A 25,271-nucleotide genomic window follows, 5' to 3' on the forward strand; every position below is an offset into this window, starting at 1 on the left:
TCTTTAATCGCAGAATACAAAAATCGTTAAGGCTATTTCCTACAATTTTAACACACCTAGCATCAACGTGTTTGCGTCACTTACTGAAATTTTGAAGAGCATCATTACTTACAATTTAGTGATGATAACAAGTTTTTGGCTTGCTTGCATCACTACTTACCGACATGTTTACTTTACTTGTTTTAATCTGCTATTGATGTTGAAGAGCATTAGGTGAACGTAGCGAACTGGTCGCGTGAACTGTAATTTGGAAATCATAGCAGAAAACCAACAATAGTAATGATTTTATATGAAAGAATACTGAAATCATAATGTAAACACAAGTTAAGCAAAAGGAAAACGTAACTCACATTAGTTTAAAAAAAAAAAGAAAATTGACTCTTATTATTAGCAAATTAAATTTGCGCGCTTGTTTGATTAGTGACTAATGTTAATTTAAAATTGATTTAAATGTGCTTTTGATCCTCTTAGTTTGAGTGATTTATATTATGGGCCCCTTTATTTCAAAACTCAACATTTTGGTCTCTTAATTTCATTTTCATTGGGATTTTTGTGGTCTCCTTTCAGTTTTGCTTATGTGTCCTCTTTATTTATGGGGTTATAGTTTGACCATGGTGTCATGTCATTCAGGCTGATTTTTTTAAAAATAAAATGAATATTTTAATTAAAAAACACTTTAAATAGTTTTTATTAAACATAACAATTTATTTAATGTTATAAAAATTTGAAAAACCAAAAACCCCTTTCATTGTTCACGTTTCCACCTAGTTCATGCTTCTTCAAGAACTATAATCCCCATTCACTAACTTCACCTTCTAAATCGATTCAATCTTCAACTAAACTCGCGATTCTTAATCATCATCTTGCATTGTCGCATTGGAATTTCCATTTTTCGAAGCACATTCAACCAATAAGAGTTTGTTTTTTGAGTTCCAAAGTTGGTGCTTGCGAAGATGACGAATTCAAGGTCTCAAAGGGAAAGCAACGAAGAAGTCAAATACTGTGTAAGATATGTTTGTTTGTCTCTTTTGCAAGTGTCTTCATTCGTATTCAGTGATCCCCCATGCTTTTGTTTTGTTTATGTAATCTTGTGGTCACACTATAATGTTGTCTGATTTTATCTCATTGTGAGTCTGTTTCTGATAATTTAAAGCTTTTTTGTGTCAACTATATCTCAGGATAACTAAGAATAATAAGATTAGGTTGGGATTACAACATATGGGAAGATTAGTAGAGAAACCTGTTAAATGGTATGATGAGGGGGGATGTTTCTGAGATGAATTGGAGTTGGGATGTGGATCATGTCATACATGAAATTAGAGGATTTGATTCAATGTGAGGGTTACAAGAATATAAAGTGCTTATGGTATTGGAACCCTGGATATAGCTTTTCTCGTGGTCTAAGACCCTTGAACAACGGTCAGGATGTACTGTAACTTTCCAAAGTTGTAATATGATATGATGTAATCGATGTGTATGTGGAGCATAATGTGGAAATTCATGATATTGTGGATGCTATTGAACTAGATGCTAACATTGATGGTGATGATGATGTATAAAAAGCTGGTTTTAAAAGTGCCAATGGTGTTGACGAAGATGTTAGTATGATGCAAGTGAATTTGGGCAAGAGGGGAGTTAGGTACTAACAATGATGGTGTTGGAGAAGTGAATGGTTCTAATGTTGATATTAACAATGAAACTGGGCAAGAAGGTATTGATGAGGATTATGTTGTAAGTGAGGGTAATTTTGATGATAATGAGTTTTAATTTAGTAAAGAGAATCCGAGGAGATGGAATGGACTAAGGTACTACCCCAAGAGATTTTAGGTGGGGTTTCTAGTTTCCAAAACTAGAACGATCAAGCTGAGATGGTTCACGACGAGAGTGAAGATTTAGACCATTTATATACACCTCCAGGGAATGATGATGATGAGGGAGTGAAGTATCACACTTATATGTCTGGTGAGGGAGTGAAGTTTCATTTAGGGCTGATGTTTACAAACAAATATGTGATAAGGGATGTTGTCAAGGATTATGCCATGGAAAATCAAAAAAATGTTTTCATTAAGAAGAATGATTCCAAAAGAATGGTAATTAAGTGTATGGTTGGTTGTAATTTTTATGAGATTCAGTAAAAGGATTGGTCACTAGTTTTGGCAAGTAGTGAGTTTAATTGAAGATCATACATGCCACAGGATTGCAGACAATAGGAGTGCAAAGACAAAGTGGTTTGCAAATAAGTTTGCAAATATCCTTAGACAAAGTCCTCATATGAAACCATCTGACCTCATAGATGAATATATTGAGAGATGGGGAGTGAAACTACTACAAGATTTATTGGAATCAAATCCTAATAGTACTATTGTAATACAATATGCTAAAAGTAATAGCAACCATGTGTTACAAAAGATCTATGTTAGTTTAGAGGCTTGCAAGGCAGTTTTGCGAAGACATGTAGCCTCTTAATGGTTTGGACGCATGTTTCTTGAAAGGGGACTATGGTGGACAATTGATGGCAGTAGTAGGGAGGGATGGTAATAATCAAATTTTTTCAGTTGCATATGTTGTTGTTGAAGCTTAAACAAAAGACTCATGGCAGTGGTTTTTAGACCTTCTTCTTCAATATTTGAAAGGATTCAATCAAAGATCCTATGTATTTATATCAGATCAACAGAAGGTAAAATCTTATATATCTCGTTTATTCTTATGATTGATTTTGATTACATCTAATTAGAGTTTGCATACATGTGACATGGACTAGTTCCAATTGTTTAAGGTATTAGTTGTAACACCCTTCTAAACCCCACATGGAATTTATAAAATAATTTTCAGAGTAAAACATGAAAACAAGGGTGCCACAATTCTGTTTAAAACAAATTATCATACATTCATTGTCATGCTTTCACTAAGGAACAATATGTCATAATACATACACATCTCATGTTTACACAGCGGAAAATTCATCATACGGATAAGCATAACATCATCTATGCAATATCCCACATAATCTAATACAATAACAACACGATAGAGTATCATCATAAAACTCTAATCTAACGTTCCCCCAGTGTTACAATATCAGAGCATGACACCTGACACTACACTAATACACCGACTTATGAGCTAATCCTCACCAAGTCGAAAGCAGCTATCCTCAATCTGAAAATGTCAACAGTAAGGGTGAGTCTCATCACAGTTAACAAATATTATTGCATCTTAAATAACAACACATCATAGTTATATTATTCACCCAATTCATCATATTCAGATTATCAGGAACATCCATCATTTACACAAATGTCAACAAAACACATCTTTCAAACAGATAAGCATACTCAACATTATTTCAACAAAACACACAACCAACACGTCATCAATATTTATAACACTGGAATACTTCCAATCATGTTATAAACGTATGCATATGTATGAACTGACACTATGCATGTGGTACCAAAATTCGTGAATCATATTCACAGGACTTCTCTCTGCGATACTGCCCTTCAAGTCGCTCCCACCCCACATGGGCACACGACTAACCTCATCGCTCACACCCCCATGGGCACACGATGACTGCTTACTAATCTCCGCACAATGGGAATTAGTCACCAACGATCCACTCATCAACGGGATCCAATGTAAATGATTTATGAATGAATGCACACATATCACATACTGATATCATCACCGATCCGATGCTTAACATCGTCTCATTTCATCCCACCAATATCATCACAAACAAGTATGTACATGTCCAAGCATCATTCAATCATTCACATGCATTCACCACAATCAACATATTAATATTAACAGCATATTAATATTCACAATTCATCAATCATCATCATATAGTTCTCAACAATCCTCACATCGTAATGTTTTCAAAACAACATCATATATTGTCACATTTCATCATATATGTCAACAATACATCATCCAATTAAACAGATCGTCACATGATTAATATTTCAACATAGCATGTATTTAACATACCTCATCACATATATGTACAATACATCAATCACCAAGAAATAAAATCATATTAAAAAAATAATTGGATTCACGCCTCATTCCATCATTTAAAACATAGGCTATCTCATAAGATTCGTCGTACCCGAAACGGCACTAAAAACAGACCTACGGTTCGAAAGTTACACATCATTTAACTTTCCCAAGAGATAACTATCGTTACAGCACGCGGCGCAACCAAGGTTCGCGGCGCGACCTGAACAACACAAACACGTTCGCGGCGCCAACCTATGCACGCGGCGCGAAACGAGAAAACAAGTACGCCTTCGCGGCGCCAACACAGGTACGCGGCGCGACCTGTGCGTATCACAATTTCCTGGCATTCTGCCCACCTGTTCGCGGCGCCAACCCTGTGCACGCGGCGCGAACCGGCAATTTCAGAAACCCCAACCTGCAGAAAACAGCATCCTATGCATTCCAAACACACCCAATTCATACCAGTACGAACCTAGGGAAATCGAATGCACAAACAACACGAAAAACACCTCATAATACATCAATCACGCATCAATTGGGACCAAAACAACATAGGTATCATGGATTCAAACATAGGGATCAAACATCATACAATTCGACTAAATCCCTAAATCTATCATATAATCCAATTGACTCAACAACATCCCTAATCAATATTATTATCTAAGAACACGATAATAGATGATAACCGGAGAGTCCCCCCTTACCTTTGCCAAGAGTTCTTGATCTTTGGTCCTCTTTCTCTTTGGTTCCTCTTTACGTTCCTCAGCTCTTCTCTTCCACTTCTCATTTTTCACGTTCTGAATCTTTTTCCTCATTTCCCAATTTTCCTTATTTTATGAAACATAACATTTTAATTAGTAAAGGCTTTACTAACATAGTATCCCCTCTTTACTAACACCACACTTGGCCCAATAGCCTATCTCATATTTCTTTCCAAATAATTCCACAAAATACTGAATAATTCCAAATAATAATTTAATTTCCAATTAAATTAAATTTAGAAAATATGGGATGTTACAACTCTCCCCCACTAAAAGAGTTTTCGTCCTCGAAAACATACCTCAAGTAACCAGCTCGTATAAGAGTCCTTCACCCGACTCTCCAGCTCCCAATTAACAGTACCATCAGTCAATCCTCAAAATCCATCCAACATAACCAACAGGAAACATGTTTCATACATTCCAATCCCAGTTCTTACGTCACATTTGACTATCCAAACGTATACCACTCGCTATAGTTCCAAAAAGGTTAACAACAACAGAACATTGAGGTACAACCTATACAATACGCTCAACAGCCGAGTAATACAATTACACAATCTATAGTATGATCACACGGATCAACACTGCAGTAATGCATACCATCTACTGAACTTACCATCCTTAGACACACTTTTCCGTTTGAGTGATAAGGTAATACTTACACTTTTCACCAACTACTCCCTTCAAGAAACTCAATACTCATATTCCTATACCATTGAATTCCAATTATCTGACTCCCCTCAAGTCACACCATCAATTATCCAGCACGTTAGATTCCGCTTTTCTGCACTACTCTGATTACTCATCACAATCATCTGTACCAAGTAGATTTCTGAGTTTTACCCGATTCCGACTCTCTTAACTCATTCGTTTCAAGGATCATTCTTCGTCATTCATGGTACCAATTTACCACTCAGTAATACTTACTCGCACTCAAAAACAAATTTCTGAGTTACTACATCTATTAAAACATTCTCACCATCGGAACGAGTACGCACAAGTAGTTATAATTACACTCATCAGCCTCAATACACCATTTCTTACAAAACAACTCAAATTGAGTTTCGCTCTTTCTGAGAATTAAATCAATTTCTCCCTTCATAGGGTATAATTCCTCATTATATCTGGAAATCTACAATAAATCTTAACAACAACACCAAATTAGAGCATCAAGTGGCATCAACTCTTCGTTTTAATTTCACCGAATACATACTCGTTAACTACGTACAACCGTAATAACATATTCATCATTCTCGGCAATTATTCAAAAGAGTCATAATTCTTCGTCACGACATCCTTACATCCACTGGATTCTAAATCCAACATATAGATCAAGACATATTCTCTATGTAGGCTTCCGACATATTAATTCCTTACTTCCCGCGAGTAGTACTCATAACACTACTCCACATCACACTTTCGCTGCGCGACTCTGATTACCCGTCTTAAGTCATCATCCACCATGTTGCACTCTTTCATATTCACTTCTTCATAAGTTCACACAACATAGTGAGTGATTATTCTCACGGCTTAGTATTCATCACATCTTAAACCATTAAGGTAACAAAACAAGCTTATCTCTTCTATATGATTCCATCTACTACCAACAAGAGATTTAGGGTGATCAAGTCCTAAATTTGTCAATATTAGTTGAAAATCATATTTAAGCATAAACCATCGTTACTACATAATAGTGTCCATTTTCCGAGTTTGCACCCAAACTCATTAACATCGTCATAGTTCAATAATCCACTACGGTGTCCTTATAGAATATCCTTCTGAGGCTCAAAACATCAGTTACACAAATTCAATCACTCAACCTCATTACATCATTTTCGTCGATTCTGAATTCACCGCCTTTACTTTGGTAATTCAAAGTCAACCTATCGATCAAGTAAACATCATCTTTCTGACCTTCTCTAATCTTGTTAAGAACACTACTAGTCATCTTCTAGCACACTCAATCTAACACTATTAGGAGTGCCTTCACATACTAACTCAAGTCTCTAAATTGTCCAATTAAATCCAACTCATTCATCATTAGCACCGACATTTTAAGGACTTCTTACGCAACACAATAGCACAACATTTTCCTCATTAGGATGGTAATTCAAACCAAAATCCTAATCCAAAAATATATTCTAATCATCTCTACTGCCTCATATTAAGCCCTTTCTGATCAAAGAGGTACTTCAACTCTTATGATCACTAAACACTTCGAATTTTGAACCATACAATTAACCTGCAAGACCAAGACAACATTCATAACTCGTGGTCCTACTCCAAATTTTACGACATCTTTCGTGCCTAATTATTATTCCACTCGACATCTCAACAAAGTCTTCTTCACATTCAATAGGTGTCAGGAATCCTTTAAAATTCTTCTTTTATACTTATCGTTACTTTGCCATCACAAATACGATTCCAAGAGTTCCAAAGTTTATTCCATCTTTACTACTAATGCACTCTTCACTAAAATCCATCGGTACTCAAGTCATCTTTATCATCGAATATCTCGTCAACTTATTCATCGATAACATATTCTGCCCAATTCTGTTTTAAACAATCGCGGTATTAGGCATTCTTATTCAACTAGTTTCACACTTCCATAACCATCTTCAGAACCTATCCTCATAGGGTCACTCTACTGTATTTATAAATCTTCCATAAATTAGAACGCAATCCCTCATCCTCGTAGGTTCAAACGGCACATTAATCCGACACTCGGAACTCAAGATATGAATTTTCCAATCGTTGTCCGAAAATCCAACACCGACATCATGCAGCGACGCTCAATACGGTATATCCAAAACTCCTCAATTGGTAAATTCAATTCTTAAAATTACTCCTCAACAAACCTTCTAATTATTCCTTCGATCCATTCAACACTGACATTGACACCCCGTGCAGTACCAATAAACAAGTCTAGTTATAAGAACAAGAGTAACCGTAACTTCGCCTCTTACCAACGTCGTCCTGTCACAATTAATTATCTTACAGCTGTTGCAACCATTTTTATAACAAAGTTCATCTCATTAGCTTTCCGACGCTTCAAACGGAACTCAATTCGGGTGTCCAGGACTCCAGTTATGAATTTTCGAAGTTCTGCGACTATTCAGCAATTTTCCTGCGTTTCGCTTACGAAAATCTCACTCCAAAACTCATTCTCTTCAACTCGATCACATTCCAAACAGCTCCTTATCATATCTCTTCACTTCCAAACATTCTTATAATTTGAGCGACATATCTCATCACCGAAAAACGATTTCTGGAACATTACGACAGCAATCCTCTTTGCAAACTTGCAGCTGAATCTCTTCCGAAAACTAAAGCTACTCAACTGACATCTTCGCAGCACACCAGCAGAGCTGACACATCGCAACTCTCCAATCTCCTTCTCTTACAATAACTGTCAATTACCTCTAATCACCTTCCTTCAAGATGTTCCAACTCAATTCCCAGTGAAGTCTTAATTCCAAGTCACCTTCAACTCGGGAAACAACAAACTCCGACCACGCTCGCACTGTTTCCAACAACAGCCTACTGAATTAATCTTCTTCAACTGGAACATAACCGAGAAGCGAAGCTTCTCCCCCACTTGTTTCAATCCCACACCTGCAACAAACAACCAAGCACCGACAGTGATTCACTCACATGTCGCATACCAAGGAATAAAAATACCGACAGTATTCAACCGTCGTGCAACTCAACTGACTCAACAATTGGCCGGACGGACCGACCTGCTCTGATACCACTATTGTAACACCCTTCTAAACCCCACATGGAATTTATAAAATAATTTTCAGAGTAAAACATGAAAACAAGGGTGCCACAATTCTGTTTAAAACAAATTATCATACATTCATTATCATGCTTTCACTAAGGAACAATATGTCATAATACATACACATCTCATGTTTACACAGCGGAAAATTCATCATACGGATAAGCATAACATCATCTATGCAATATCCCACATAATCTAATACAATAACAACACGATAGAGTATCATCATAAAACTCTAATCTAACGTTCCCCCAGTGTTACAATATCAGAGCATGACACCTGACACTACACTAATACACCGACTTATGAGCTAATCCTCACAAAGTCGAAAGCAGCTATCCTCAATCTGAAAATGTCAACAGTAAGGGTGAGTCTCATCACAGTTAACAAATATTATTGCATCTTAAATAACAACACATCATAGTTATATTATTCACCCAATTCATCATATTCAGATTATCAGGAACATCCATCATTTACACAAATGTCAACAAAACACATCTTTCAAACAGATAAGCATACTCAACATTATTTCAACAAAACACACAACCAACACGTCATCAATATTTATAACACTGGAATACTTCCAATCATGTTATAAACGTATGCATATGTATGAACTGACACTATGCATGTGGTACCAAAATTCGTGAATCATATTCACAGGACTTCTCTCTGCGATACTGCCCTTCAAGTCGCTCCCACCCCACATGGGCACACGACTAACCTCATCGCTCACACCCCCATGGGCACACGATGACTGCTTACTAATCTCCGCACAATGGGAATTAGTCACCAACGATCCACTCATCAACGGGATCCAATGTAAATGATTTATGAATGAATGCACACATATCACATACTGATATCATCACCGATCCGATGCTTAACATCGTCTCATTTCATCCCACCAATATCATCACAAACAAGTATGTACATGTCCAAGCATCATTCAATCATTCACATGCATTCACCACAATCAACATATTAATATTAACAGCATATTAATATTCACAATTCATCAATCATCATCATATAGTTCTCAACAATCCTCACATCGTAATGTTTTCAAAACAACATCATATATTGTCACATTTCATCATATATGTCAACAATACATCATCCAATTAAACAGATCGTCACATGATTAATATTTCAACATAGCATGTATTTAACATACCTCATCACATATATGTACAATACATCAATCACCAAGAAATAAAATCATATTAAAAAAATAATTGGATTCACGCCTCATTCCATCATTTAAAACATAGGCTATCTCATAAGATTCGTCGTACCCGAAACGGCACTAAAAACAGACCTACGGTTCGAAAGTTACACATCATTTAACTTTCCCAAGAGATAACTATCGTTACAGCACGCGGCGCAACCAAGGTTCGCGGCGCGACCTGAACAACACAAACACGTTCGCGGCGCCAACCTATGCACGCGGCGCGAAACGAGAAAACAAGTACGCCTTCGCGGCGCCAACACAGGTACGCGGCGCGACCTGTGCGTATCACAATTTCCTGGCATTCTGCCCACCTGTTCGCGGCGCCAACCCTGTGCACGCGGCGCGAACCGGCGATTTCAGAAACCCCAACCTGCAGAAAACAGCATCCTATGCATTCCAAACACACCCAATTCATACCAGTACGAACCTAGGGAAATCGAATGCACAAACAACACGAAAAACACCTCATAATACATCAATCACGCATCAATTGGGACCAAAACAACATAGGTATCATGGATTCAAACATAGGGATCAAACATCATACAATTCGACTAAATCCCTAAATCTATCATATAATCCAATTGACTCAACAACATCCCTAATCAATATTATTATCTAAGAACACGATAATAGATGATAACCGGAGAGTCCCCCCTTACCTTTGCCAAGAGTTCTTGATCTTTGGTCCTCTTTCTCTTTGGTTCCTCTTTACGTTCCTCAGCTCTTCTCTTCCACTTCTCATTTTTCACGTTCTGAATCTTTTTCCTCATTTCCCAATTTTCCTTATTTTATGAAACATAACATTTTAATTAGTAAAGGCTTTACTAACATAGTACCCCCTCTTTACTAACACCACACTTGGCCCAATAGCCTATCTCATATTTCTTTCCAAATAATTCCACAAAATACTGAATAATTCCAAATAATAATTTAATTTCCAATTAAATTAAATTTAGAAAATATGGGATGTTACATTAGTGGCAATGTGGAGCAGAGATTTTGTGTAAAGCATTTATATGGCAATTGGAAGAAGAAGTATCATGGGTTGGAGTTAAAAGAGGTAATGTGGGAAGCTGCTAGGGCAACTATAATTTTAGCATGGGAGAGGGCAATGCAAAGAATGAAGGCACTAATTGCAGATGCATGGAAAAATATATTAGAGGTCTCTGCATGCCATTGGATAAAATGACACTTTAATAGTTATACAAAGTATGATTTACTGGTGAACAACATGTGTGAAACATTCAGTAGGGCAATATTGGATCATAGGGATGAACCGATTATCATTTTATTGGAAGACATCAAACATTACATCACTAAGAGGATAACTAATGTATGGATTATAGTGACTTAAGTTTTATTTTGGATGTAATGTATGTATCTTAAGTAGTTTCAATTTGACTCAAGTAGTGACTTGAGTTTTATTTTGGCTGTGATGTGTATCTTAATATTTAAACAAGGTTAATGTTAAGTATTTTAGTTTGGTTAATGTCAAGTGATTCTGTCAAGAGATTCTGTCAATTGTTTATGTTTCTGTCAAGTGACTATGTTAATGTTAAAACTAGATATTGTCCAATGTAATATGTTAGCATTATGCACAAATGTTCATTACATGTCATATGTTATAACTTATGCTGTCCAAATGTTACAAGCATTATGTAGTCAAAATTATGTAGGCAATGTATGCATGCCTTGTGTTGCTCAAATGTTTTCTAGCATAATGTAGTAACTTGAACCAACATATTGCAGACAATGTTTACAACAATTATGCAATCACAATTATGTAGGAAATGTTTACATGCCTTGTGTTGTCCAAATATTTTCAAGTATAATGCAGTAACTTGAACCAACAGAATGCATACAATGTTTAAAACTTGAACCAACTGAATTGCTACAGCTTCATTCATTCATTTATTCATGAAACACATTACAATCTCCATGGATAACTTGTTACAACATAAAGCAAACAACATAGCAACATAACCTAAAACCTAGTCACCTCGAACCTATTTTATCAATGTTGAACCAACTAAAGCAAACAACATAACAAAAATCAACATCCAGTTGAACTTCAATTGTTTCTTCAACATACTCACTTTCGTCTTCATTTCTTTTTCCTTTAATTTGTAGGAGTTAACCATCTCATTCTCTTCATTCAAGCTCTTTAATAATATAGAGATTAATTATTTTCCCTTATAATTAATCTCCTCATCCAACCAAACAAAGTGACGACATTTCTTATAGCCTTGAATTTAGAAACATGAATGGAGATGAAGATGAATAAATTGCAAATCATAGCAAGAGCAATAAATTGCATAAAATTAAACCTACCTTATACATCCCACATGCATAGAAACAACTATTTGGGTTCGCATTTGTCCAAATCATCATTAATGGAGCATCCAGACCACACTTGCATTCGTACCTCGAACTATTTGCAGATATACTTCCATGGCTAAAAACGGACTGCTGCGACATCTTATTGTTCTTCAATCGAAGGAGATGATAATGAGTTTCAATTTCTTAACATGAACACGTTGAATATGTGAAGAGACCTGAAGGTGTGAAGAAGACCATGAACTGGGGGGGGAACATAATTACATAAAGAGGCTTTTTGTTTTTCTAAATTTATAACATTTTTAAATTGTTATGTTTAGTAAAAAATATTTAAAATGTTTTTTAATTATTTTTTTTTTAATTCTGACTTGATTACATGGATCCATAGTCAAACTGTCACGTTATAAATAAAGAGGACACATAAGCAAAATTGGAGGGTGACCACAAAAATCTCAAGGAAATTAAAATTGAGGGACCAGAAAGCTAGATTTTGTAATAGGGGGACCAAAAGTCAAAATCACCTTAAATAGGGGGATCAAAAGTGTATTAAAGCCTTTAAAATTTTCAACCTAACAAGTGTTTTGATAATTTTCAAATTTCATTGCAGAATGGTGGTTGCGCCAACTTTTGGGTCATTTATACAATTTTTTTATAAATTGAACGACTTATTCTTTTCTAATCCATAAATATTTTGAGAGGTCGCTTAAAATTTCCAATACGTGAATTTAAAATATGTTCTGTAAGTGTACGAATTGTAAAATCCAAACACTACATATAACCTATTAATCTTCTTTCCTTTCACTTATCCCATTGGTTAACAAATTTCCGATTCTACACTAAAAAATGTGTAAATCATCCACTCTTCTTCATGTATTCTGATTATGTAATTTGAACATGTAAATCCATGTCTTTGTCTCATGTCTATGTGCTTATTAACATTTTGAGAGGTGTTATTTGAACACGAATTTTTTCGACACCGCATATAACACCATATGTCACTATCTCTATCTCTCACTTACAACTTAGTTTTATACACTTGCACAAAATTCAAAAATACATAATAAACACTCCAAATGAGCAAAGAATACTGTATGATGTCCCAAATTTAGGTGTCAAAATATGATTTTCCTAGCATTTTTCACTATATTGTGTTGGGTAAATTATATTTATCCATGATATAAAGGTGGATAATGTAAAAAAAGGTTATGACTACTCAAAACAATCATGAATGTAAACTAAATTTTCTTAGAATGTGACAATTTTGAAAATTTGAGACTATTTAAATTTTAAATTCCAAAATTAGCAAATATGGAAGAAAGTAAAGGAAAATGTTTCATCTGTTATATGAAATATTCACACCCTTGAATTCAAACACTTAAAAAATAAGTTTTGAATTCTAATTCCAATACAACAACATCAACTAAATCTTATCTAACCAAGTGAAATCGACTACATGAATCAAATTCTGCCATAATGTTTTATTCAAGACCATGTTTCTATCTAATTCGTTAATCTCAAGATCTTTCGTAATAATTTCTATTATAACTTTTCTAGGCCATTCTCTACCTCTAGATGTTTGAATGATCTCCATGTGATCTATTCTTCTTACAATATAATCTACATATTTTCTCTCTACATAATCAAACCACCTAAATATTTTTTCCACCATCTTTTCTTACCATAGGTCCTACCACAATACTCTCTATAATATTGTCATTTCCAACCTTATTCCATTTAGTCTTACCACACATCCAACACAATATCATTATCTTTGCTACACTTACTTTATTCCCATGTTGATTTTTAACCGCCTAACATTCTATCGCGTACAACATCGCAGTTCCTACCATTGTCCAATAAGTTTTTCCCTTCAGCTTGAACATTACTTCTGTGTCACATAAAACCCTTGAGGCTTTCCTCAATTTCATCCATCCAACTTGAAATTGATAGCTTACATCTCCTTCTATTTCTCCATTGTTTTTATTACGCATCAAATATATATATATATATATTTCGTGGCTCGTAGTATGACATAGTCTTTAACTTTCACCTCTTAGTTAGAGCTTCTCTTTTTTCTAAACTTACATTTCATATATTTCGTCTTACTTTACCTTAATTAGGCGAAAATCATATATTTCTAAGGCTCATCTCCAAGTCTTCAACCTCTCATTAAATTCTCATTCGACTCTTCAAGTAGAACTAGATCATTTGCAAAAAAGTAACATACATCTTAGAGCTATCTCTTGGAAGTGTACTGTGAGTACATTCAACATTAAAGTAAAAAGGTAAGAGCTTAGGGTTGAACCTCAGTTCACTCTTATTTTAATGGGGAAATTGTCTGTCTCTCCACCCTGTGTATGCATACTAGTCAACACCCCCTCATATATATCTTGGATAACTCGAATATATGCAACCCTAACCTCTTTCTTCTATTAAACTTTTCACAAAATCTCTCTACGCACTCTATCACACGTCTTCTCCAAGTTAATAAAAACTAAGTGCAAGTCTTGTTCGTCTATTTAATATCGCTCCATCACACATCGAATTAGATAGATTTCTTTCATGATCGACTTTCCAGACAAAAAATAAATTGATTATTAATAACTTGAGTCTCTTTCTCTGATGTTAAGTATGTTAGGGTCCGGTGAAATATCATGTCACTCATTAAGGGTCTATTTGGTCGGGGTTTTTGGAGGGGAAGGGAGGAAAGGGGAGAGAATATTTAAAATGAAGAGTGTTTGATTCAATATTTTAGGAGGGGATGAGAGGGAAGATGAAGGGATTATAATCCCTCGTAGAGTGATTTTTGTTTCCCCTGAATTAGAGTTTTTCGGAGGAGAGAGAAGCTAAATTATAATTTAGAATATAATTTATTATGTTGACGAAATTAACCTCAATTTTTTTTTTTTTATAAAATTTATAATTATCCCTAAGAAAATATTAAAACTTTAGATTTTCTATCCAATTTCTTACTCTTTTTTGATGTTGAAGTTTTCTATTTTGTGGTTAAAAGCTTACTCCTATTCTTACCTCAAGTCAACCTCATATTTTATTTTTAAAATTTTGATGTTAATTTTGAATTATCTTAACATTTTTTTAAATAGTTTTTTAAAATATTTTATTGTATTCGATAATATTTTTAAATTATATATTGTTACTATTTTATAAAATATTCTATGATGCTCTCTGATTGTTCTCTGTCAAAAATTTAGGTTTTTGCTTCACTCACCGCCTTCTTGATTTCTTTCTTATCTTACTTATACTTTTTCTAAGATTCAACATTTTTACACATATATCATTCTTTAAAACTTTCATTTTCTTTACTTTTAAGATTTTCACTCCACAAACATGATTCTTTACACTTAAATCCAAAATCTTTTGATTCTCCAAATGCCTCTTTAACTATTTTTCTAACCTCTTGAGCTATCGACATATCATTTGCACTTTTTTGTGGCTGTATGAACCCTCCCTCTAAGATCTTGTGTTGAAAACTCCCTTGTTTTTACCCTTCAAATGTAACCACTTGATTCATGGAGATCTCATATGACTTCTTCTCTTCGCTCACTTTTTCACTCTTACATCCATAATCAATACTCAATATTGGATAGTCAAGTTCTCTTTAGGTATAACTTATAATCCAATCAAGTTTTCATATCTAAACTCCTTATAAGAAAAAAAAATTATTTGAGAACATATCACCCCACTCACTCTTATGTGATATCATCTAATTTCCTAAAGCATGTATTAATACAATAGTTAATACATCCTTGATTAGATGATAATGGTAGTGACTCTTGATGATCTACACAACTAGGGTTGTACACAGGTTGAATAAACCCAACAGACCCAACAAAATCCATTCAAATCGGCCCAAAAAAGTGGGTTGGGTTGGGTTATTGGGTGAATATGGTTTTCAAAAATGAAAACTCATTTCAAAATAATTGAGTTATGGGTAAACCCACATCCAACCCACAAAACCCATGGATTTTTGAGTGACAATTTTTTGGCTCTTTTTTGTAATTATATAAGTGATGACTTTGATGTTTTTAATCTTGGTTGCTTCTATTTCAATCTTTTGAACATCTTTTATTTTATAAATAATTATTTTAACTTATATAGGATGCCGCATTTTGATTATTTTGATGCTAATTCTTGTAAGTTACAAGTATTTTATGCAACTCTAGATATTATTGTAATGTAACTTTGAATTTTGCAAATATGTTTATGATGAATCTTATCGTGCCTATAGACATTTGATGTTTAAAAAAATAGAGGTAATATGTCAAACTATTTATTAAGAAAAAATGTGACACATCATTAATAATTATAGAAGGAAGAAAGAAAATTGGGTAACCCAATCCAACCCACAACTTTATGGTTTTACCCAAACCGATCCAATTATTGTGGGTGATTTTACCTCACCCAAATCAATATATAATGTATGGGTCGAGTTATGATTTAGGCTAAATTCAACCCAAATCGACTCATGTACACCCCTACACACAATTTAACCTCGATTCTTCTTCAAGGATTCAAAACATTAACATGCAATTGAATTATTACAAGTTGATCAAGCAAGACCTTCCTCCTCTCTCCCTTCCCTAGCTCGCCTCACTCTCTTCTCTTGCTCTCCACTCCCTCAAAATTCTTGTTGTGAAGTAAGAAGAAATGAAGCAAAAGTGTGGGGAGATTCATGGAATGGGGTTTTATACTTGCCTAACAAAAATCCCCAATTGCCCTTGCACTTAATTTCCAATTCCTAATCATGCCATTGCCTCTAGTTATGACTACATTTCTAATTACTTTACTACCAAATCACAATGCCTCTAGTTATGACTACAATTCTAATTACTTTACTACCAAATCACAAACCATTAGGTGGTACTCATAATTAGAAAAATGTGGGTATTACAACAACCTAGTAATCACATTTAATATTATTTAATTATCAACAATTTATAAAATTAGTTACAAAATCAGGAACCTTATACGTCACTTAAAAACTCAACCTTTCATTAGTCACATGTTAGAATTAAACAAGAATTAAGAGTGTTGACTAAAAATAATTTGGGGACCCAAAATCAACAAGTATTTTTTTAAACTAAATATATTTAAGCCCAAGAATTGATTTTAATAAATATGATTATATATTCATTTAAAAAGTTAACGAAGAATAATCTATAATTTCTGAGAGGTATGCTAAAGCAAGCTAGTGAATCCTCATTAGTCTTTCCCTTTGTGTTGACTATGTGTGTCTTAGTTACTGATAATAGACCAAATATACAAAATAAATGAATCTGTTCTTACACTTTTCGCAAGAAAAACATTAATCAACTAATAACATAAATACACCAATGCATCCTTTTAATTGAAGACATTTACTGAACACTAACATGAATATATACTACTAATCACTATAAGTTTGATCGACAGTGAGTCCTCCCAGTAATAGATCAGATGCACTGCTCTGCTCAATATTCAATTACTACCTCTGGTCCTAAGTCCTATTGATAAGAGAAAATTTACTTTTTAGATATATTGAATAATTAATTTATCTAGACTTGTATAATGAACCAGATACATTGATTATTCAATGAATTTGAAAAATCAACTTTCTCTTATAAATAGGACCGGGAGAGCAATAAGCTTTAGGATAATGAAAAACCACTTTTCTGTCACCTGCAGCATGTCAACACCAAATATATGAATAATAGGGACATCATTTTATCATAACAACACCTGATATTACTGCATGAAAACAAATGAAACCTATTCTTGCAATCAATTATATCCCTACAGCCATGGTAGTCAAAATCGCGATCCTGATCGTAGGATAGTCCGATTCTGCTGAGGAAAAAACTCGTATTTTAGTAAGATTGCCATCGAATTTTCCCTCAGCAGAATCGCAAGGCTTAGCAGAATCGTAGAATTGGGCGATCCTACAAGCAGGAGCGCAATTCTGACTACCATGATCATGAATACTTTAATAGCAAATAATTGTGTTCTAGCCTGATGTTTTCTACTCCTAATCCGTTTTGACTACTTAAATAGTTCTTGAAGTTTAGGTAGGAATCATATAATTATTTTTAAAAACAAGAGCACTCAAAACATATATCAGAAACACATCACAAAACATATATCAAAAAAGGAATATAACAAAGTGTTCAGAATGTATCCATGTGCAACTCAACAAGACAAACAAGGGAAGCAGGGATGAAAGAAACAAAGAAAGAAACAAGCACTAATTCACTTACAGGAATTTACTTCTAAGAATTTAGCTTGCAAATTGCCTTCATCAATTTATGGTAGCAAAGCAACTGTTAAAAAATTCTAGTTCTGCGTGAAAACTTGTTCTAAAAAAGTGAAGACTTGCAATGCTAAAAAAACTGAGGTTATTGATTTTTTTTAAAAAATATTCTAGGGATGACTTGTTGTGCATTGAAAAAATAGTTTGAAATGGTTAAAAAGAAGATAATAACGACCTTGCTCACATTGGTAACAAAATATCGTTAGTAACTTCAATAACTGAGAATCAGAAGCAGAAAACACATACAAAACATTCAATGGTATGACAAGAGAAAGGGAACACTCTTATCATCATGTTACCTGAAGAGATCTGGAGGCGATTGTATTGATTTTACATCATTGAGGAAGACTGAAGCTCAACCTTCACCCTCTTTGGTACAGACGATGCCCGGAAAGGAGAACCATTTACAGTAAAAGAAACGAGTTTTGGCGTATGTATCACATATTTGTAAGCTGGTTCCTGTTTCATAGTTTTAAGAGTTAAAATATCCTTAATGGTCAAATTGGAAAGTGTAGCATTGTTTATATTGAGAACTCCTTCGCTATCTTTGGAGACAGCTCTAGGATAAACTAAGAAACACTCATCAATGTTCAGATCAGTTAACTTAGTACACGTCGAGAAGGGTTCAGCACGACCACTATCATCAGCCTGAATCCCAACAAATTCAAGACGCAAACTTCTTAATCCCGGAAGATCAAGAAGCTTAGGCAGCCTGGTTCTCTTTTTGATATCATACCTTGAAACAGAAATATAAATAGAGGTCAATGAATGACAAGAAAAAATAGAATACGGCAACCCAATATTGCTCGGGACGCCTATGTTCAGCTGCTGAAGACCATTCGACATAGCATGGTTTATCAGACCAGTGAAAATCTCGTATCGAAAAGCTCCATGACGTTTGAATTCCAGACTACGTAAAGGATAATCGCCCATACCACGAGATGCAACAACCTCCGACACACATTCAGAGAAAAAACTTGGCTTACTAAATTCATAGGTATCCAATTTAAGATGGCGGAGGTGTTTCCAGAGATTCCTCCACCGTTTCGACAAAACACTAGTCTTAACAACATCTTTTATCTTAAGATATGACAGTATATGAAGCAGAATCTCATTGGGCAAGTCATCGAGGCTGTGCATCTTCATCCTCAGCCTATCGCTCATTCTGCCTCGTCCGATTTACTTCTACAAGGATCAAAAGCAATATTTATAGCTTCTTCAAATTTATTAATTTATTAATTTGGGTTTATCAATTGACATATCACTTGTAAGAAAAAGCTTATGAAAAAAGCTAATGAATGACACATCTATAAAATATTTTCGGCTTCAAGCCAGCTCAGTTGATAATTATGCAGAAACATCATATGCATGGCGCGGTGGTGAAATTCCTTCTAAAACTGAGCGAAAACATGAAATGTTGGATTTGAAATATAGATGTGAAATTCCAATTGAAAATCTTAAAAGCGTGAAACAGTTAGGTATTGAAGAACGAGTGTAATAAGAGGTGAAAAGAAAATACCTAATGAGTCGAACGGAATTGTGAATCGATGATTTCTGAGCTATGGCTGAGTGGCGTTGATGATTGACGACGATGGACGGCGGTGATGAGAATGGCGCTGGTTTCTGTGTTTATTAATATTTTTTTATTAGTTTTCTTACATGAACAAATATAAAGGTTTGAGTGAAGATATTTCTATTTTCTATTACTATTTAAATTATAATCTTGAGAAAATTTCAATCCACCCCATAATACTATGAGACAACGAAATTATATTTATGTTTATTGCTTCAGTAGATATGTCTCCCAAAACACTTTATATTTGTGTTAAAAATTAATCAACTATAATGAATTGACAATTTACAAATTATACTAGATGCGTTCTTTACAAAATCCAATAATTATAGGATTCTAATTAGTGTTTTAAAAACCGGACCGACCGATCGGACCAGTCGAACCGGGAACCGGCCAGGTAACCGGTCTGATTCAATAAAACCGGTGGAAATCGATAAAACTGAAAAGCCGGCGGTTTAATTGCTTTTTTTTTAAACTTTTTTTTAAACTTTTTTTTAAAACTTTTTTTTTAACATTTCTTTTAAATTTTTTTTTTAAACTTTTTTTTAAATATATTTAGTAGCGTATTACTTAAATAGCATTCTCACATAGTTTTTTTCGTTAGTGACAAATTAAAAACTTTATTGTCTATTTGTTATCTTTGCTAATAAATTTTCTTAAATAGCATAAACATATTGAATTTTATTTGATTTTCTTTTTAGGAGGATTCTATTTTGAATTAAATTTGGTACACATTGGAGTTATTTTGTTATAAACTATTCAATTAGATTATGTTGTAATTAGACTTTGTTTAGATTATGTTGTAATTAGACTTTGTTTGCAATTAGACTTTGTAATTTTTTACTATTTTGTTATGTGTGATACCTTTGTTTAAAATTTGAATTTAAGTTATGAAAATGTGAATTTATGATATGATATTTTTAAAAAATTTAAAAGCTAGTTATATTTTTTTAGAGACTGAATCATCCGGTTCGACCGGTTTTATACCTATATAATGACAGGTCTATTCAACCGAGTTATCCGGTTTAATCCGGTTTGGTCGTGCAGTTCGACCAGTGACCCAGTGGTTCGACCGATAAACCAGTGACCCAGTATCCTCACCGGTTCGATGACCGGTCCGGTTTTTAAAACACTGAATTTCTAATACCATAGTTTGCAGATTTTAATCAACACTAAAATACATATAGGTTTCAATTCTAATAAAATCTACACTTATAATTAATCGCTACCAACAAGAATTAAAGATAAACTACACTAAGAAATGATTACCTATACATACAATAATATTAATATACGAAAATTAAAATAAGAGAGATACAGATAGAGAGAGAACACTGGAATGTATAATTGTTCGACTCTATCGACCTTGCAGGAGCCTACTCCACTCTTCAATAGTTTCGCATTGAAAGTTGTTCTTCCAATATGTTTTGACAAATATTACACTAGTTCATACAATCACATAATTCATAATAATGTTGAGAAAATAAATCTCCTATATGGATCTTACATTGTATACAATCTTGATGCCGAACTCTCTGCAAAATTTTTACTCGATTCTCACTTCTTGAATCTACCAGCTTCACCAATTTGCTCCAAATTTTCGTATGTGGAAATCCCATTAATCCCATCGATTTCTTGAGCAATGAACTGTTAAAAGATTGAGAAGAACTCTTACCTTGTCTGTAGGCTTCCACACAACAATACCAAGGTCAACATGGAGAGAAAAACCTCATTTTTTTCACTGGAATTTGTCACAACCAGTCACAACTACCACAATCTTGCAAGCTTCCTAAAAAACTTTACACATCCTTTAAAAAAATGTTAGTTTCAAGGCAAGTCTTCCTCAATAATTACACATCTTCTCAATCAAGACCCGAATTCAAAACATGAGGTTGCATATGAAAGAATTTCGTTTGCAAGAGATTTAAGTTTTCATAAATGGAAGTTGTTGTTATATAGTTCGTTGTGAAAAATATTAGATGACAAGGATTTATATGTGTGGGAGATTAAGCACAAAAATAGGTGAAAATGGTTGTTTGATTCGAGTCAAGAACATTTTTTGATTTTAGTCAAGTGAACAAGTAGAATAGAATAAGATCAACATAAAAGAAGTGACCCATTTAATATGATTTGAGTTAAGTTATATCTATGACTCGAGTCATGAAAGGTCATGATTTGAGTCATGTAGAAACCCTGATACGACTCAATTTGGACAGAGCCCAACAGGAAAATGTGTGATTCGAGTCATGTGTAAGTGGTGGTTCGAATCAAATTAGGCAGTAGCTAACAAGAACTTTATGATTTGAATAATGGATAACTTGTGATTTGATTCATAATGTTGCATGATTCGAATCAAGTGAAAGTTGTGATTCGAGTCACATATACAAAAATCTTCATGTTTTCCTTTGTTTGATTTGATTTGAGTAATAGATTATGAATGATTTGAGTTACACACAATACAACTTAATTTTAACTTTTTCAAAATAATTTGATATTCCACTTCCCACATAACTTGAACCAACATAAAAAATGGTTCTTGTTCCATTAACTCAACCAATTGAATTAAAACACAATGATCATACTCAAATGCAAACACTTGAATCATGTATGCTAAAGCGAATGGATTCAAAACTTAATCCAAAGATGTACAATTGAAGAGGAGACTCAATAAACAATTATAAACGAAACGGAAGCATAGGAGACAACCAACAAAACTGTATTGGGGTTATCCCCCTTAATGTATTAGAGAAATGCAACTTCATTAAGTTGAACAACTCTTTAATGCTATTAACTCAAAAACTAATGGAGAAATATCTAGCATGACTAAAAATCCACCTCAGAGAAGTGGTAAAGAGCTAGTGGAGACAATAGGCCTTAAGCGTTGAAAATAAAATAAGAGTATGGAAAAGGAAAGAAAATCTATTGTAAACCAAGCAGGGGCGGATCCAGACATTACATATTGGTGTGGCTAAACATGAAAGAAAGTATAAACTAAATTATATTGAAAATAAGAAATAAAAATATTTAATGAAATACATTTACAATGAAAATCGTCTATTATCCATTTCTTAAAACTGAGTTAAAATAACATCATTGTTAATTGTTCCAAGAACATCTTTTTCTATTAAAGTTACAAGACGATCATTTAACTATTAATTACTCATTTTGTTACATAGCTGACTCTTCACAAACTTCATAGCTATAAAAACCCATTCTAAACATCCACACCTGCACTTGCTACCGATAAGACTAAAGTCAACTTCAGAAGCTTATAAACCATATCAAATGTGTTTCACTTATTTATTTCCACAAGTTTTGCACAAATATTAGAAATTACTTTTAACTTTGCAAATTTTAGGGCACATCGAACATTTCTAACATGATTCTGGATCTGATGTCGCAACACCACTTTCGGCAAATCTACAAAATCATTTGGATAAAGTTCAACCATCCTCAATATTTTTTTCACATTAAAAGCATCAAATGGTGATGATGGACTCAAACATAAGACACATTGTAAAAGTTCAGTATTCTATTTATCAAACCTAGAATTGAGCTCATGCAATTGTAAATCTAAAACCCTAAACAAACAATCATGCTTATAATAATGCAAATTAGAAACACTAGAAGTTGTAGCATGTCGTTTAAGTTTCTTCCCTTGCACATATGGTTCATCCATATCAGGCACGTCAATATCATGCTTATTGCGAATTTCCATAACCTTATATATATGAGTTATTCCCATCCATCATTCCTCATTCCTTGTAATTCTTGTTTGGTAGCATCGACAAGTGACAAAGAATTCAAAAGATATTGATCACCCTTTGTAGCATTACACTCAAATCATTTGTAAATTGTAAAATCTCAACCATCATATATAAAACGAAAATAAAATCAAAGGATTGAAGCACATCTAGCAAAAGCATAGTTTCACCATATTTTTCAAATGATGTATCCTTCATGACTTCTTCAAGTACCTCAATAATGGCACCATACAAATTCATCAAACTAATGAGAGTCCTAAAGTGGGAACCCAACGAGTGTCACCCGCTCTAGTAACAAATGATTCTTTATTTAATCCACTACCAATCTCTATCTGACCTTCTTCAATCAATTTAGCAAATTGAGCTACTTGTTTGTCCTGAAGAAATTCTTGTCTCTTGTTAGAAGATCATATGGAGTTAACAAGTATATTTAGCTTACCGGAAAAAAAAACATCTTTGTGAGCACACATGTAACAAGTGCCAATTGAAGTTGTTGGGAAAGACAATGCACATAATATGCAAATGGATTCTCATTTTAGATTAAAGGCTTAATTCCAGGATTCATTTCCAACAATTCGTAATCAAGAATTTTAATAGTGTCACTTGGATGTTGAGTTTTTGATGCTTCTAGATTAGCTGAAGAAGTAGCTTTGTCTCTAGAAAGCACATGAAAAAATTTCTTCATCAATAATCTTTGTCAATAATCTTTTTCTATCTTAAATTTTTTCTAGGAATAATTTTTTTAATAATAATAATTGATAGTAAAATGTTGATTATTTTTTAAAAAATAAAAGGTCTGTTCATATGAGAGCTCACAATTCTGGAAAGAACCTCTATTTATAGGCTAGAGCTTGACACAAAAAAGTAAAATTTTTATAGTTAGAATTAACGAGCCAATCAATTGTCTTCATGCACCAATTGATTAGTTGACCTAAAATTAATTGTTTTGAAGATTTTAAAAGGAAAGAAAAGATATATGCCCGTTATCATTCATGAAGACAATTGTGGACCTCCGATTTTTTTTTAATACCGGGCCATACCTCTGATCTGTAGAGATACGTGAACTGACTCTTTTTTGTCGCTTAATGCTTTCGCATTTTTGAAAATATCACAGAGTCGCCACCGACCTTTTATTTTATCCAATTAAGGAAAGGTTTATAAAAAAAACAGAAAAAAGACCTTTAAGAAATTCTGGGTAAGGGGGTAGGTTATACAAAGGGAAGGTGTTAGCACCCTTTGTATCCATGGTTATCCATGGGCTCTTAAGTTTGCTTAGCTCACTTGTTTTTCGATCACTTTTCAATTGCTCTGAAATTGCTCATATGTGGTTTCAAATACTTTTGTAATTTGAATTTTGTAATGATCCGTGTGTGGATGTATACAAAATGCTTGTTTATCTTTCGAAAGATGTTTTGAAAAGAACGTTAACTTTGTAATAACCCGTGTTTGGATGTATACAAAGTATTGTCTTTTTTGAAAGTTTTGAAAAATCAA

At 33.9% G+C, this 25,271-nt stretch overlaps 1 protein-coding gene across 1 annotated transcript; it reads right to left on the reverse strand.

The window, feature by feature from the left end:
- Nucleotides 1-17,393: 17,393 nt before the first annotated feature.
- On the reverse strand, nucleotides 17,394-20,116 carry LOC131635695 (F-box/LRR-repeat protein 13-like). The gene is made up of 3 exons (XM_058906334.1): nucleotides 19,960-20,116; nucleotides 18,740-19,625; nucleotides 17,394-17,812 (listed from the first exon to the last, which is right to left on the reverse strand). The coding sequence occupies exon 2, from the start codon at nucleotides 19,602-19,604 to the stop codon at nucleotides 18,771-18,773; it is 834 nt and encodes a 277-aa protein (XP_058762317.1). The 5' UTR covers nucleotides 19,605-19,625; nucleotides 19,960-20,116; the 3' UTR covers nucleotides 17,394-17,812; nucleotides 18,740-18,770.
- Between the last annotated feature and the right edge of the window lie 5,155 nt (nucleotides 20,117-25,271).

The sequence above is a fragment of the Vicia villosa genome, unplaced genomic scaffold, assembly GCF_029867415.1.
Source record: "Vicia villosa cultivar HV-30 ecotype Madison, WI unplaced genomic scaffold, Vvil1.0 ctg.001533F_1_1, whole genome shotgun sequence".
Lineage (NCBI taxonomy): Eukaryota > Viridiplantae > Streptophyta > Magnoliopsida > Fabales > Fabaceae > Vicia > Vicia villosa.